At 41.1% G+C, this 15,670-nt stretch overlaps 1 protein-coding gene across 2 annotated transcripts in view; it reads right to left on the bottom strand.

Moving 5' to 3' along the window:
- Positions 1 to 15,502, bottom strand: part of LOC138794513 (sodium-coupled monocarboxylate transporter 1-like) — a 49,603-nt gene extending 34,101 nt beyond the window's left edge. Inside the window, exons 1-4 of one of the 2 annotated variants that reach the window (XM_069973206.1) lie at positions 12,659 to 12,738; positions 8,787 to 8,917; positions 6,481 to 6,546; positions 519 to 570 (exon numbers count right to left, since the gene is read on the bottom strand). In XM_069973206.1, the coding sequence (XP_069829307.1) occupies positions 519 to 570; positions 6,481 to 6,546; positions 8,787 to 8,870 (202 nt within the window). In that variant the 5' untranslated portion in view covers positions 8,871 to 8,917; positions 12,659 to 12,738. Of the gene's footprint in view, positions 1 to 518; positions 571 to 6,480; positions 6,547 to 8,786; positions 8,918 to 12,658 lie in introns of both variants that reach the window. The other variant, XM_069973198.1, reaches the window with a different exon arrangement.
- Between the last annotated feature and the right edge of the window lie 168 nt (positions 15,503 to 15,670).

The following is a 15,670-nucleotide window of genomic DNA, read 5'->3' on the forward strand; positions in this document are numbered from 1 at the left end:
AACTACCTGACATCCTGCTCAGCCAATTGGTGGCTGCGGCGGGACAGCACACTGATTGGCTGAGTGGGATGCCAGGAAGTCGGGAGCCTGAGAAGCAAGCGGGAACACATATTAGCCCAGTAGCAGTGGGTTAAAGGAGAAGTCCAGCATTTTTTAACCTCTTTCTGCGGTAAATGGCGGGACTGGCCAAGGGTCCCCTGCCGTGCTCTGGTATCTACAGCACTGACACATTACGACTCGGCTGATGGACTGACCGACTGGAGCAGCGTCCTGCCCCACCCGGGACAGGCCTTTCCCCGGGGTCATCACAACAACAAAACATTGGCATAGCTTTTATGTTTGCGCCTTATATATACAGTATCTTGCTTGGTGGTAGTTTTTCGCCACCTTATTTTTAGCCATGTTTCTTGTAAGGCATAACCTATCTTTTGCTCATAACAACATAACAACATACTGATACTGTAGGCAATAAAACCAGTCTTGCAGTAGCACTAGGATTGTTAATAAGCTATACTAACCTTGATTTAATGCTAGAGCAGGCGCATATATCACAATGCCTGTATATAAGATCTGAAATGACAAAACATAATTGTTAGACCATTAATTACTTTTGTTATTGATGATAGGTAAATTATAAGAATTGGAATGCTAATGGCAGTGGCCATCGTTGGCTGGTGTCTATCATTGCCTAATTAGTAGACATTTATTTCAAGGATTCAGTTATGCCCCTTTATTATGATGTCATTTGTAGGAATAATAAATGAAAAATGTCTAGCAATCTGGCTGTCAGCGCCAACAAAATTAAGAGTCTTATAAATGAAAGTGGTGCATACTGTTAAAAGTGTGGCACATTTTTGGTAAACTTGTTGGCGTATTGGTGCCAAAAACTAAATAGTCCATGGGCCAAAATGGCACAAAACAAAAATGTTTGCTATAGTTTCATTTAGATCAGTGTTCATTTTGTTATGTAATTTTACAACATTTATGGAATCCATATGATGGTAAATACTTTTGTGTCTAGAAGACCAAAGTATTTTAGAAGTGATACCTTTATATGCTAACAGCTTTTGGAGTGCAGTGACTTACTAAACTAATAAACTACTTTGGCCTTTATTGGCACAAATTTATTGGCCATTTCATTTGCGGCTAACATGGAATCAAACTATTTTTTACTTTAGTGTAATTTGCTCATAGCAAGCCAATCACAGCTCAGATTTTATATCTCAACAAGATATAATGGATAAATTGAAGCTGATAAATAAAAGCTGAGCTGTGATTGGCTGCTGAGGGAAAATTACACCACCAAATCTGGTCCATACTGCACAAACACTGGGTGAGATTTATCAAAGATGGTGTAAAGCGAAACTGGCTTAGTTGCCCCTAGTAACCAATGAGATTCCACCTTTCATTCCTCACAGACTGGGGCAACTGAGTCAGTTTCACTTTACACCATGTTTGATAAATCTCCCCTACTGTTTTTAGCTAAAATCATAATCTACAGTATTTATAGATATCAGAAAAAAGTCTTTATATTATTGCACTAAACAGTGTATCCTACAATACTAACAGACCAAGCCAGTGGCATAACTATTCCCACTAAGCCATTAGATGTAATTTCCTCATCAGTACTGACTGCATTAGGCTATGTTGACACATCGTCAAAAATAGAGAAAAGGCGTCCGCTTTTGCGATTTTAAAAAACGTCGTTATTGCCATGATTTAACTGACTGCAATGCAATGCATTGCAGTCAATGGGAATACGGATGTCCAATTCACACAATGTATTAAATAACGGACGTTATCGCTGCAGACATCATTATTACGGATGTTATTATTAAATTCAAAGGACTTTTCAGTTAAGCCACACACAAAGGCCAATTAGTTACCCAAACAAGCCAGACAGCTAAATGATGTCCGTTGTTTTAGCTTCAAAATAATAGATGTCATTTTAAACGGAGCTGAAAAAACATTGTGTGAACATAGCCCTGGAGTGCACTAGAGAAGAAACTGTCCTGCTTTTACAGAGGCTGCCTTACCCAGGAGTAGAATTGTTGTTAAAGGGTTATCTAGCATCAGAAAATTGTATTTAAATAGGACTATTATTAAAGATATATAACTGTCCAATATTGTGATATCTCTAATAGTGCTGGCCACACTATTTCCCTGCCAGGAAATAAAAAATAGAAGAGCTACAGATATATAGACCTACAGCCCCACAGATATAGACCGGGGGTGGGGTTGACAGGACTGTGATCAAGCAATGCATTCTAGGATTTGTAGTTTGAGCAACTACTCAGCCAGGCAGTACAGCCTGGAAAAATGAAGTGAAGACCTCCTAAAACAAATGGATTTTTGTTAGTTTTAGAACTGGGGCAGGTACGCTGTCTATAGTCTTCTGCAGTGTCCTTATTTCTTTAGAGTACCCCTTTAAACTTCCAACCAGATCACAGAAGCAGTTGTGGGCCAATTCTGATCTGAGTTCCCTGCTGTAAATAACTGATACCTGAACATAGAACTACAACATTTACTCACTGTATTTTCTTGCTACAACTCCTATACTCTATTTGTGTGAACCCAGGTTACGCTGACAATTATCCCAGCTTATGTTCTACCATTGTCTCTGTAACCAAAGAAGCACCACTTGTTCCACAGTATTTATTTAACCCACGCATATACATAACCTTCTTGCCACGTGACTTTACATGCATCTGCAGCACCTACCCTTGTAAAGAAGCAAGATCAGAAAATCAAATTTGTCTATTTGCAGCGCATTGTACCTTCTTGTTTATTTTTTTTAATTTAAATAATTGGTAACAGAACCATCAACTGGAAGTATTTCATTCTTAGGGCTCGGCCACACTAGCGTTTTTCTTTGTTTCTAACGGATCCGTCTATATTAATTAAACGGATGAGCATAAACTGATGAGCAGACTGATGCAAACTGATTGCAAAATGTTCATCTTTTTTTAATGGTCCGTTTGTATTTTGGCTTAAAAAAACTGACTTTTGTACATCAGTTTGCATCCGTTTGCATCAGTCAGCATCCGTTTTTCTATCAGTTTATTTTTCTTCTTTGGTTTCTTGCTGCTTCTGCGCATGCTCAGTGCAAAAACGGATGAAAACAAACGGATGTGAACGGAAATACCTTCCATTTAGATCCGTCCTCATTGACTAAAATGTAAAAAAAAAACGGAAGTGCACTTTCCGTTCGTGATCCGTTTTATAAGCGGAAAGAAAAATACTGCAAACACTATTTTTTCTTCCGTTCAAAAAAACGGATCTTGAACGGATTGCATGCAAACGGAGCACAATTAGGGCAAACGGAGCACAATAAAATAGCATGGGAATCTATGGGGATTTTAACGGATCCGACAGTTTCCGTTTTGCCTACTCTAAAACGGAAAAGGTAGACGGAATGGTGCCGGATGGTCAAACGCTAATGTGAACGTAGCCTTAGAACAGATAATTTCAAGAAGAATTCATTTTTGTTTTACAAGCATATTCCACCTCTGCACACCTTTCAGTAAATTCATTTTATAATACAGCCAGTGGCGTAACCACCGTGGTCGCAGGGGTCGCCGCTGCGACCCGGCCCTGCGTCGAGGGGGGCCCGCACCCCACAACCTATCCCCTGCCACCGGTTGCCCACCGCCACCGCCGCCGCATTGATCGATCACTCTTGTGACCGCAAGCACAAGAGTCACCCGTTCACAAGAGTATGTGTTGGACGGGCCCCCGGTTATGCTCAGCTCCCTGGGGGTGTCCCCGGGATTCCCGGTTAGAACACGCGCCTGGGAGCTGTGTGTGCCGAGACTGTTACTTCCGGGTCAGGGAGCGCTCCCTGACCCGGAAGTAACATCCCCGGTGCACACAGCTCTCTGGCGCGTGTTCTGCCCAGGAATCCCGGGGACACCCCCAGGGAGCTGAGAATCACCGGCGACTCGTCCAACACCACAGAAGAATAGATGAGAAGCGAGCTGCGACGGGGGAGCCAGGTGTTAGGTGAGTTTTTTTTTTAATCTGCTCTGCGATTGGCAAATATAAGTAGACAACACAGGGGCAATGTATAAGGGGGGCATGTATAGGGGACAACACAGTGGGGGCATCTACAAAGGGGGGATGTATAGAGGACAACACAGCGGGGGCATCTACAAGAGGGGAGATGTATAAGGGGGCATGTATAGGGGACAACACAGTGAGGGCATCTACAAGGGGGGGATGTATAAGAGGACAACACGGGGGCATGTATAGGAGACAACACAGTGGGGGCATCTACAAGGGGGGATGTATAAGAGGACAACACGGGGGCATGTATAGGAGACAACACAGTGGGGGCATCTACAAGGGGGGGAAGAATGTATAAAAGGACAACACAGGGGCAATGTATAAGGGGGCGTGTATAGGGGACAACACAGTGGGGGCATCTAAAAGGGGGGATCTATAAGAGGACAACACGGGGGCATTTACATGGGGGGCAACATAATGGGGACAACACAAAGGGGCCATCTATAAGGGGGGCATCAATATGGGGGGCATGTATAAGGGGGCAACACAGAGGGGCCATCTATAAGGGGGGCATGTACAAGGGGGCAACACAGAGGGGCCATCTATAAGAGGGGCAACATGGGGGGACAACACGGGGGGAGGGGCATCTATAAGGGACAACACAAGGGGGCCATCTATAAGGGAGGGGGAGCAACATAAGTGGGCCATCTACAAGGGGGGGCAACATGAGGGGGCCATCTATAATGGGTAGCAACATAAGGGGGCCATCTATAAGGGGGGCATCTATAAGGGGGACAACAAAGGGGGGCATCTAAAAGGGGGGCAGAGGAGGACAACACATGGGGCATCTGTAAGGGGGACTACACAGAGGGGGCTATCTATAAGAGGAAATACACAGAAATGGGCAATCTGTAAGGGACACTACACAGAGGGGGTATCTGTAAGGGGGCCATGTGAAAGGGGGACTACACAGAGGAGGGGTGTATACTATAGGGGATACACAGAGGGGACCATCTATAAGGGGGACAACAAAGGGGCAATCTATAAGGGGGACTACATGGGGGCATCTACTATAGGGGGACTACACAGAGAGGGGCTCTCAAGGAGATGCACATGGGGCCATCTATTTGGAAGACTGAGCAAGGGTCCAGCTACACAGAGTGGGGCATATACTATAAGGGGGATCAAATAGAGTCAGCCTAGCCACTAACTGAGGGTGTAAAGCGGCCATTACAGATGTGCAGTTTGTATAGAGATGAGGATGGTGCCAGACTGAGGAGCCTAATATGTCTGTCTGGCAGATTCTGTGGATTCATGGCTCAGAGAAGTTCTCATAACGGCCTAGGGCAGATGGAGAAGAAGATAAAAAGGAAACAATTCTGATTAGAGAAGATGTCCCCTGTGAGTCACCTGATATAACTGCATTGTAATGTATATGGTGTATAGACCCTGTGTGGAGCTGGGGCCACCTCTATGTAACTGTATGAGGTGATAGTGATCTCTGTACAGTGGATTTTATTCATTAGCAGCGGGGGTGTTAGTCAGTATGTGGTGGTATTAGTCAGTAGCAGCGGTGGTGCTAGTCAGTATGTGGTGGCATTAGTCAGTATGTGGTGGTAATATTTGTTACTTGTTATTTGGTACTGTGTTTTATTGGTTTTAGTATACTGGATTTGGTCAGTAACAATATGGTGGTGATGGTAGTGGTTGTGGTGTGGCGGTAATATTTCCCCCTTGTATACTGGTATTATTGGCAATATTGGTCTCATGATACAGGATTTGGTCAGTAACAGTATGGCGGTAATATGTATGATGATAATATTTCATATATACTGGTATTATTGGTAATATTGGTCTCTATCTATCTATCTATTTATCTATCTATCTATCTATCTATCTATCTATCTATCTATCTATCTATCTATCGCATCGCTTGGTCGATGAAGGGGGACCCAAGTTGAACTCCTGCACCAGGGCCCAAGGGACATTAGCTACACCCCTGAATACAGCTTAAGGCTATGTTCACACTACGTATATTTCAGTCAGTATATTTTAAAAACACAGAAAGGATCTGTCCACACAATGGTGAAATTGAGTGGATGGCCACCATATAACAGTAAATAACGGCCATTATTTCAATATAACAGCCGTTGTTCTAAAATAACAGCAAATATTTGCCATTAAATGGCAGCCATCCACTTAATTTCAACATTGTGTGGACAGAGCCTTTCTGTGTTTTTAATCCACTCCTGGTTTTGGTTGCAATATGAGGACCACAATACTGGCTGAAATATACATAGTGTGAACCCAGCCTTAGGCTATGTTCACACAGTAAAAACAAATATGGCAATAAAAGCATCTTTATTTCGTCTACGATGCATACAATAGACTAATATGTATTAGGTTTTAAGTTAGGTAAAATAATAAGCCATGTTCTTATGCACAATGCATATGAAAATATAATTTTCTACTTACCATCTCTATGATGAAAATGATTGTTCCCAGTATTCGCACACCTCTGTTAAATCGAAGTTCTAAATACTGTAAAAGAGTTTTCCTTATTCATTTAAAACGCATATTAAATTAAAGTACATTTCAAGTTTAGCATAATGGAAATTGTATAGTGCTTTTGGCTATGTTTACACAATGTCAAAACTTAAGAAAAGGCAGCCGCTTTTGCTATGTAACAAACTTCTGCTATTGCCGCGATTTAACTGACTGCAATGCAATACACTGAAGTCAATGGAAAGACGGATGTCCAATGCACACAATGTATTGAATAACGGATGTTTTCCCCGTTAACGTCAAACTAATGATCATGACAATTATTTTTGGACGTCTTTTGCAAACAGTTTTTTATTAGTTGTTAAATGAACTTTTCAATTAGGCCACACCCAAAGGCCAATTAGTCCACCTAAACTAGTATAATGTACCAAGAGGAGGCCAGACAACGAAATGACGTCCGTTATTTTAGACTCAAAGTGACGGACGTCATTTTAAACAGAGCTGAAAAAACGTTGTGTGAACATAGCTTTTAGTTGAATTAAAGTGATTTTCTGGTCACAACATATTGATGGCCTAGCCTCAGTATAACTTGTTAAGGCTGAGTTAAAAAAAAGATAAGTAAAAGTATAAAAATAAAGATAAAAAACAGATAAAAAGGCATACTTTTTTTTAGCATATATAAGAACGTGGTTGACCCAAATTTTGTGTACGCTAAAAAAAATATATGTTTTGATGCATTTTTTGATTCCCCCCCCCCCTTTTTTTTTCTTTTTTAAATATAATGGAAGTTAATGGAAAAATCATCAAAACGTATTCACATAAATACAATGAACTGCAAAAAGGCAGTGTGAACCCAGTCTTATATCAGAAAAGTGTCAATACCTGGCACCCCACCAATCAGCTGTTTGTCTGAGCCAAGGCTCTGGCATATACACAGTGGTCAGAGCTGGGAGAAGATGCCTCTTTTTTCTGCGCAATGGCTGTGTTGGGTTATTGCAGCTCATCTCCCACTAAAGTAAATAAGGCTGAGATGCAGAAACTCAGCATGGCCACTGTATGATATGCGGAACCATCTATTTCTGGATTCCTTCATTGTGCATATGCCAAGGCTGCCCGGATTACAGTTTTCACAGCTGCGGATACAGTCTTATTCATTCCTAAAGAGCACATACTCGCAGCGGGATTGACATCCTGCTGTAAGTATGTGTGTTTACCCCCCACCGCCAAGAGCATACATTACCTGGTCGGCGACGCGGCTGCATGTGAGGCTGCCGTGCACTGATTGGGAGCATGACATGCAGCCCCATTGCCGAGCAGGTAATGTATGCTCTCGGCTGCGGGTTGCGGGGGGGTTAACGCACATACTCACAGCGGGATGTCAATCCCACTGCGAGTATGTGCTCCATAGGAATGAATGGGACTGGATCAGCAGCGGATCGGGTAGGTGTGAAGGCACCCTTAAGAGGTATGTATTACACATACACACAGCTTCAATATATAACATACACACCTGATGGCTGTGTAATCACACCCATCACCTGATTTTCACTCCCATTATTAAAATGAAGTTCACGCCCATCTGACTTTTAACTAAATTGTCAAACTATAACCCATAGGCTATGTTCACATGGCATTTTTTCTTTCCCTTTTTTCATTTTTTAAATGACATCCTTTATTTTGAGTTTCAAATGGTTTCAAATGACTTCAGTAATCTTGTGTTGTGGATGCCTGTCATTACAACGATGGCTGTTGGTACAGTATTCTAGTTCAGGCCCTGTGTGGTTCTTTTTCGAAGGTCCATTGAATGTAATAGTGAAGATAGTGAAAGGATGGTAAAAAAAAAGAAATGTGGGTGAACAACTTATTAAAACATCTGGTTTCCAAAAAACGTCTGAAAAATTGTCATGAACGTTAATTTGACAGCTGTGCAAACAACATCTGTTATTTAATACACTAGGTTATTGGGCGGCCGTTCTATTGACCTCAGTGCATTCCATTGACTTCAATTATAACTCAGTAATGACGGACATGATTATAAAAAGAAAAATTGGATGCTTTTTCTCACTTAGTGTGAACACAGCATTACAAAACTGATGGCCTATCCTCAGTCATATTATTCAGTAATGAAATCAAATAAGTATATCTGTCAGCTATTGGAATGTAGCTTATATTGGCTTTACATTTTATTATACTCATAGAATGTCTGGGTGCTATGAGTTTCAGATAATCTTTGTTTACTACAGTCTGAATAAATAAACAGGATTTGCTTTACCTGCCTTATTTGATGAAGTTGCAGCAGTTTCAAAATTGAGGATATGTTCACACACAAGTATTTTGGCCAGTGTTTCTGTTAGTCTCATGGTCAGTATTTGCAGCCAAAATCAGGTGTGGAACCAACAGAGAAAACCTACAATGGAAAGAGATGCACAGTTTGGCTACGTTCACACATAGTATTTCCATCAGTCTTTTAGCCAGTCTTTTTTAAACCAAAACCAAGAGTGGGCTGAAAATACGGTAACTGTGCAAATCTTTCCGTTATAATTTTGCCCTGTCAGCTCCACTCCTAGTTTTGGTTGAAAAAAAGACTACGGGGGACATTTATCACACTAATTGCGCCTGTTTTTAGTCTAATATATCTAGTTTGCGCTCAAAATAAATCTAATATGAATTTATGAAGATTTTGTAGACAAGACTATCCAAATTAGATGTGACTTTTTGAATTAGATTTTTTGTTGTTAATTAGATCGAGAGTGCGCCAGAGTTCTCTGTTAGCTAAATTTATTAACTGCACAATTTTTTAAAAAGTCGCATATATTGGCGCATCGCTACGTCTGCTCCGAACCAGGTTAATTTATTAGACTAATTAAAAGACCATTATTTTTAAGACACATTTACTATGCTATTAGACAATTTACATAAATTTGACTAAACACATTAGATTGGAAATTATGCCAAAACATCTTTGACAAAATCGTGTTTTTAGATTTGTTAGTAAATATCCCCCTATAACTCTGTTATTTTGGGGACTGGCTGTCTGTCAGTGCAATTGCTGTTGGTACATTATCCTAGTTTGGGTACTAGTTGGCCTTTGGGTGTGGCTTCAGTTGAAAAGTCCGTTGAATTTAATCATATAAGTTTTTATACACTGTGTACATCGGACGTCCTTCATTCCTTTAATTTCAATACATTGCATTGCAGCCAATAAAATCGCGGCAATAACAGACATATTTTTAAATAGAAAAGGTGGAAGCCTTTTCTCTTTTTTTGACGTTGTGTGAACATAGCCTAAGACAGTAGTTACATGTAGAGTGTAGGGAAACACCTTTTTGAAATTGTTGGTACAATTTGTACTTATGTTGGACAGTAGTCTGTGATGACATCTATAGGCTATGTTCTCATAATATAGACAGCCGCCTTACCCCGATATGTTCCCTAAATGGGAACACAGCTATCAACTGTTTATCAAATCATAAAATGAATTAAAAGACAACTCCCATGAAAAACTTTTTCCCAGTAATTGAAGCACATTACAAAGTTATATAACTGTGTAATGTGCTTCAATCACCTATCTGCCCCCCTTCCCTGTCTTTTCCCCCCTCCACCCCACACCAGAAAGTGCACTAAACTCACACAGACTTAATTACTGTTGTCACCAGTTTCTTCTCTCAGCTTCTTCTTGTGACGATGAGTCATCAGCAGGAGGGCTGCTCTAGCTTCTGTTACACCAGCCTCTCCCATTGGCTGAGCAACTGCAAGCCATCTGAGTCCATGTCACTTGCTTATCTTCCCTAGTGACATGACTCATTCACTCAGTCCACTCGGCAGCAGGAGAAAGTATGAGGGGAGGGGGAAGCTGCCTATGTGTCGGAGTCTGTCACGAGGGAAGATAAGCAAGTGACATGGACTCAGATGGCTTGCAGTCGCACAGCCAATGGGAGCTGAGCAAGCTGAGTCACCTGACAAGGCAGGGGAAGGGGAGGCTGGTGTAACAGGAGCTAGAGCAGCCCTCCCGCTGATGACTCATCGTCACAAGAAGAAGCTGAGAGAAGAAACTGGTGACAACAGTAATTAGGCATGTGTGAGTTTAGTACACTTCCTAGTGGGGGGGGGGGTGGAGGGGGGAAAAGAAAGAGAAGGAGGTCAGATAGGTGATTGAAGCACATTACACAGTTATATAACTTTGCAATGTGCTTCAATTACTGGGAAAAAGTTTTTCATGGGAGTTGTCCTTTAAAGAGAACCTATCACCTGAAATTAACTGTCCCTTAAATAAAAGATTCTCTCTCCCTAAGTCTATTCCTGAAGATACAGACTGCCTGTGCAGTCTGTATCTTATACTTTTACCTAATCCTGTATAGCAGAGCAGTAAGGCACCGCTACAGAGAAGTGGGTAAAGTATAAGATACAGACTGCAAATGATTGGTTCTCTTTAAACTGATTAGAAATTTCTTATACCCATATAATTCCAACACAACTAGTATTCTAGAAGCATAACGGGCCTTACTCCTACTTAGCTGCATCTATACATTTCATTATTTCATCTGGCTTGTGTTATTACAAGTCAGCCCACCAGAAAATTACATGCCTTCATGTGTATCATGAGTAAACCACAGCATTACTTCATAGCCTATCAAATCCCTCAAGGCAGCTGTCTGACCACTCAGCTCACTCAGCTCACTCTTGTTCCTCTCTATGTCCCTTTATGCACAGAGTGCTGCTGAATAGATCATGTCTGTCTTATCTATATAGACCAGGAGTGCAGTGGTATAGTAAGTTAGTCCATACAATGTTAGGCTATGTTCCCACTACGTATGAGACCGACCGTTCTGCGGCCCGGCCGGGTCTCGGAACAGGTGGTCTCAGTAAAGATCATCCACCCTGGTACTGCAGTAACGGTCGGATGATCTTTAGCCTATAGCCATAGGTAACTAAGCCTATGTGTATATATATATATATATATGTGTATATATATATATATATATATATATATATACAATTTTTTTAAGGCCAAATATCTACAAATGTTAAAGGGGTATTCTAAAGATGGAGATTTTTTTTTTAAAACGAAGGCAGGGTGCTTAAAAATATAACAGAAATTGTACCTGCTTCGAACCCCACCACTGCCATTACAATTTTTATAGTTTTTTCTGGGTGGGGGAAATAGTTTCTATTGTGCCAAAGTAGCACTTTAAAAAAATTAAAAAATGCGCTTTTAGTGTCATTGTAATCGTAGTGACCCAGGGAATATATTTATTATGTTATTTTAAAGTCTTTTTTAAGGTTATATCGGGGAAGGCAGCCATCTTTTAACATATGCATACAAAAATCTGCAGCACTTGTGAAAAAATATGTAGGTAGTGCCAAGCTGCGTACCTGGTTCCAATGTTACAGTCAATATAGAGTTCAAACATGCAGCAGCACTCCAATTTTAGCAAAAACAGGTGAAGTCTTTATTTACATCCCATGTGAGTACAGCAGCGTTTCTGACCGCAAAACGTGGTCTTTTCTCTACACTCCTTTACCGTCGACAGACGTTTATAATTATCATTATTAGCGTCCGTCTATTTAACGAGATGTCTGTTTCCGGATGATATTATTACGAATTGGGAATTTTCTTTCCCCCCACCCCAAAAAAAAAGAGCTACTAAGAGTAAATTAATAAAGCTACACGAATCCCTAAATGGCACTGTAAAAAATTTGTCCTGCTACAAACAAGCTCTCATGGATATTTCAATAACACAAACATGGTGACAATGAAAATAAACTAAGAAAATTACTTGGTCACTGAGGCCAAAAATCCAAACATATATTGTCATAAAATTCATCCCTCGAGCTGTCAGGGGCTGTTTCATTATAACATCCACCACCAAAAAACGATCACTGATCTCAGGGAGACCAGCTAAAGAAGACTCTGTAGGCTGCTCAACACAGAGAAAACCTAGGTGCATTGCCCCCTGGGAAAAACAAATATACAAAAAGAGTCTGTGGAGCCTCATTATCCATTCAAACAGATGATGCATTTCATCACTCTTGCCATCTATACCACCGATAAAACGTTTCTGCTTTTCTCTGCAGTTATTGCCCACTCATTCTCTGGTTATGTTTGTGATTCCACACATTGCTGTAAAACAATCCAGGCTAGACATACCTCATATGTGCTGGCTATATTAAGCCTGTAAAACACAGGGAGGAAGATTTCTGCACAAATAATCACTACTAGTGCATATGATATGGCAAAGATGCTGTACATTGCTCCAAAGCGATATACATCAGCTGGCGTCCCAAGGATGGTCACCGCAGACATGAAGCTGGCAGTGAGGGAGAGAGCCACTGGCAGTGCTGTCATACTTCTTGCTCCTGTCAGAAATTCTTTGGATGTTGTCTTCCCTCGGCCTGCAAAGGCATAATAGATCCCAATACCAGCTGAGATTAACAAAACTGCAGCAAACACAACATAATCCCAAGCTGTGAAATAGCCAATTTCCGTGGAAGAAGCCATGGATTCTTCACCTAGACTGCTCACTACTACGTCCTAAATCACTATGTCTTACGTATACTGAAGAACAGGTTTATACATTGCAAGTAGGCTGGGTTATATCTGTGCAGGTGCCAACTTTGAGGCAATAGCCAGAGGGAAAGTGACACTTTTACCGGTGTTAGGAGATATAAAGCGGGGTGGGACAATTGGAACAAATTAGATATGATGACTATGAAGTTAATTAAAAAGGATTATTTTAAATAAACACGTCCTCTTACACAATTCATGTGCAATACAATTGAATGTATTCATGCTGAATTACATAGTACTAAGGTAACACTACAAAGTGTCCTGATGTAGGGAGTGACAGTATTACAGGATTTTCTGCTGTTGTGTAAAAAACACTTTATTCTTGAATAAATAAAAAAGTTCTACAACTTTCCAATATACTGTGGCTCAGATTTACTATTGCAAATGCATCAAAATTATGGTGTATTTTGTGGCAAAAACATAACATGCCTTATGTGACGTGCCAGATTTATTATGAGTTATAGGCATTTTTATTTTAAGAAAACTTTCCACTAGGTTCAACTAAAGGGACATGGCATTAGTGAAAAACCAGCATGGTGTTAATTCAAAAATATAGAATAGACAGTCTTTAGATATACCAGGGTCACAGAACAGCCGGTCTCATACACCATGTGAACATGGCCTTGGTTTGCACTAAGAAGTAGACAATGTTAATAAATCTAGGCCTTTGAGTCTCATTTTTTCATTAATTTAACCCCTTCAAGACAGAACCCTTTGATGCACAAAAGTCCGGGTCAAATTAATGCAATGTTTCTCCCCGCCTTCTAAGAGTCATAGCGCTTTTATTTTTCCACCTACAGGGCTGGTTGGGGTGTCATTTTTTGCGCCATGATCTCTAGTTTTTAAATATATCATATTGGTGTAACAGAAAAATTTTGATTGCTTTTTATAAATTTTGTTGTGATATATAATTTAATAAAATCAGCAATCCTGGTGCGTTTTTTGTTTTTTCCGTTTACGCCTTTCACCTTGCAGGAACAATAATGTTATATTTTAATAGATTGGACAATTTCGCACGCTACGATATGTAATATGTTTATTTATTTATTTATTTTTATAACGGGCAAGGGGGTCTTTTAAACTTTTATTGGGGGGGGGGTTATAAGAGTTTTTTTTAATACATTTATAACACTTTTTTATTACACTTTTTTTTTACATTTTTATTTACTGTAAAAAATGCAATCATTAGATTGCATATACCGGTCTATGCTATGCCATAGCATAGCATAGATCAGTGTTATCGGCGGTCTATGTATAGAGCCTGCCTGAGAGCAGACTCTACACATAGATCGCCGAACCGACAGGACGGAGGTAAGGAGCTTACCCCCGCCTGTCAGTACATGTGATCGGGACCCCCACAGCAAGGTTTCGAGAGTCCCAATCACTCAGTGACAGATGCTTGATCTGTCACTGAGCACCTTAAACGCCGTGATCGCTGTAGATCGCAGCGTTTAAGGGGTTAATGACCCCTCATTACCTCCGGCCCCGGACTCAGTGATGTGAGTGGCAGTGCTATCCCTGCAGCGCTCCCGCTCACATCAAGGACAAGCTACAAATGTGTTATCAGGCACATGGTTATGCCAAGGTTGCTATTTATTGATGTTTATCTAAGCACCTTAAGGCTATGTGCACACTATGGATGAGACCGGCCATTCCGTGACTTAAGTACCGGCCAGGTGATCTTTCCGGCTGCAGTGTACTGATGCGGGTGCATCAGCGCACGCTCGCATCAGAACCTCCCGCAGCTCACAATGAAGCAAGCGGCCGGAGCCGCTTCATTGAATTACGGTCGCAGAAACTGACATGTCAGTTCTTTGCAGCTCCACACGGGATCCCGGCCAGAGCGTATATGATGTGTGTACACTCCGGCCGGGATCCCATAGAAACAGAGGCAGTGTTCTACAATGTAGTGTGAACATAGCCTAAAGGAGAAGTGCGTCCGTTTTGAAAATCAGCTGGCAGGGGCAGGGGGAATTTGGTAAAAAGTAGGAACTTACCTTTCCCCGTGCCCGCGGTGAACGCTGGGACCGGCCACGGGACCCCACCGAAAGGCTGATGGACTGATGTAGATAGAAAGCAGATCACCTGCAGAGCAAACCGTAGGCTCCTGAGCACACAGACCTCATATGCAGTCAGTATATCATAGGGGTCACATCAACTTAAGAACTATCTAAACTTAGAAGCAAACTGCAAATCAGGAGTCCGGAAAATGAATGATTACAGACTCAAATTTAGCACAAGCTCAAGGTAAGCACTAACATATGTAAAATTATGTTTTTCCACTTTAAGGCTGGGTTCACACACAGTATATTTCAGGCAGTATTTGTTCCTCATGTCAGGTCCTCATGGCAACCAAAACCAGGAGTGGATTGAAAGCACAGAAAGGCTCTGTCCACATAATGTTGTAATTAAGTAGATGGCCGTCATTTAATGGCAAATATTTGCAGTTATTTTAAAACAACGGCCCTTGTATTGAAATAATGGCAGTTATTTACCGTTATATGGCGGCCATCCACTCAATTTCAACATTGTGTGGACATAGCCTTTCTGTGTTTTCAATCCACTCCTGGTTTTGGTTGCCATGAGGACCAA

Source organism: Dendropsophus ebraccatus, chromosome 1, assembly GCF_027789765.1.
Source record: "Dendropsophus ebraccatus isolate aDenEbr1 chromosome 1, aDenEbr1.pat, whole genome shotgun sequence".
NCBI classification, from domain to species: Eukaryota; Metazoa; Chordata; class Amphibia; order Anura; family Hylidae; genus Dendropsophus; species Dendropsophus ebraccatus.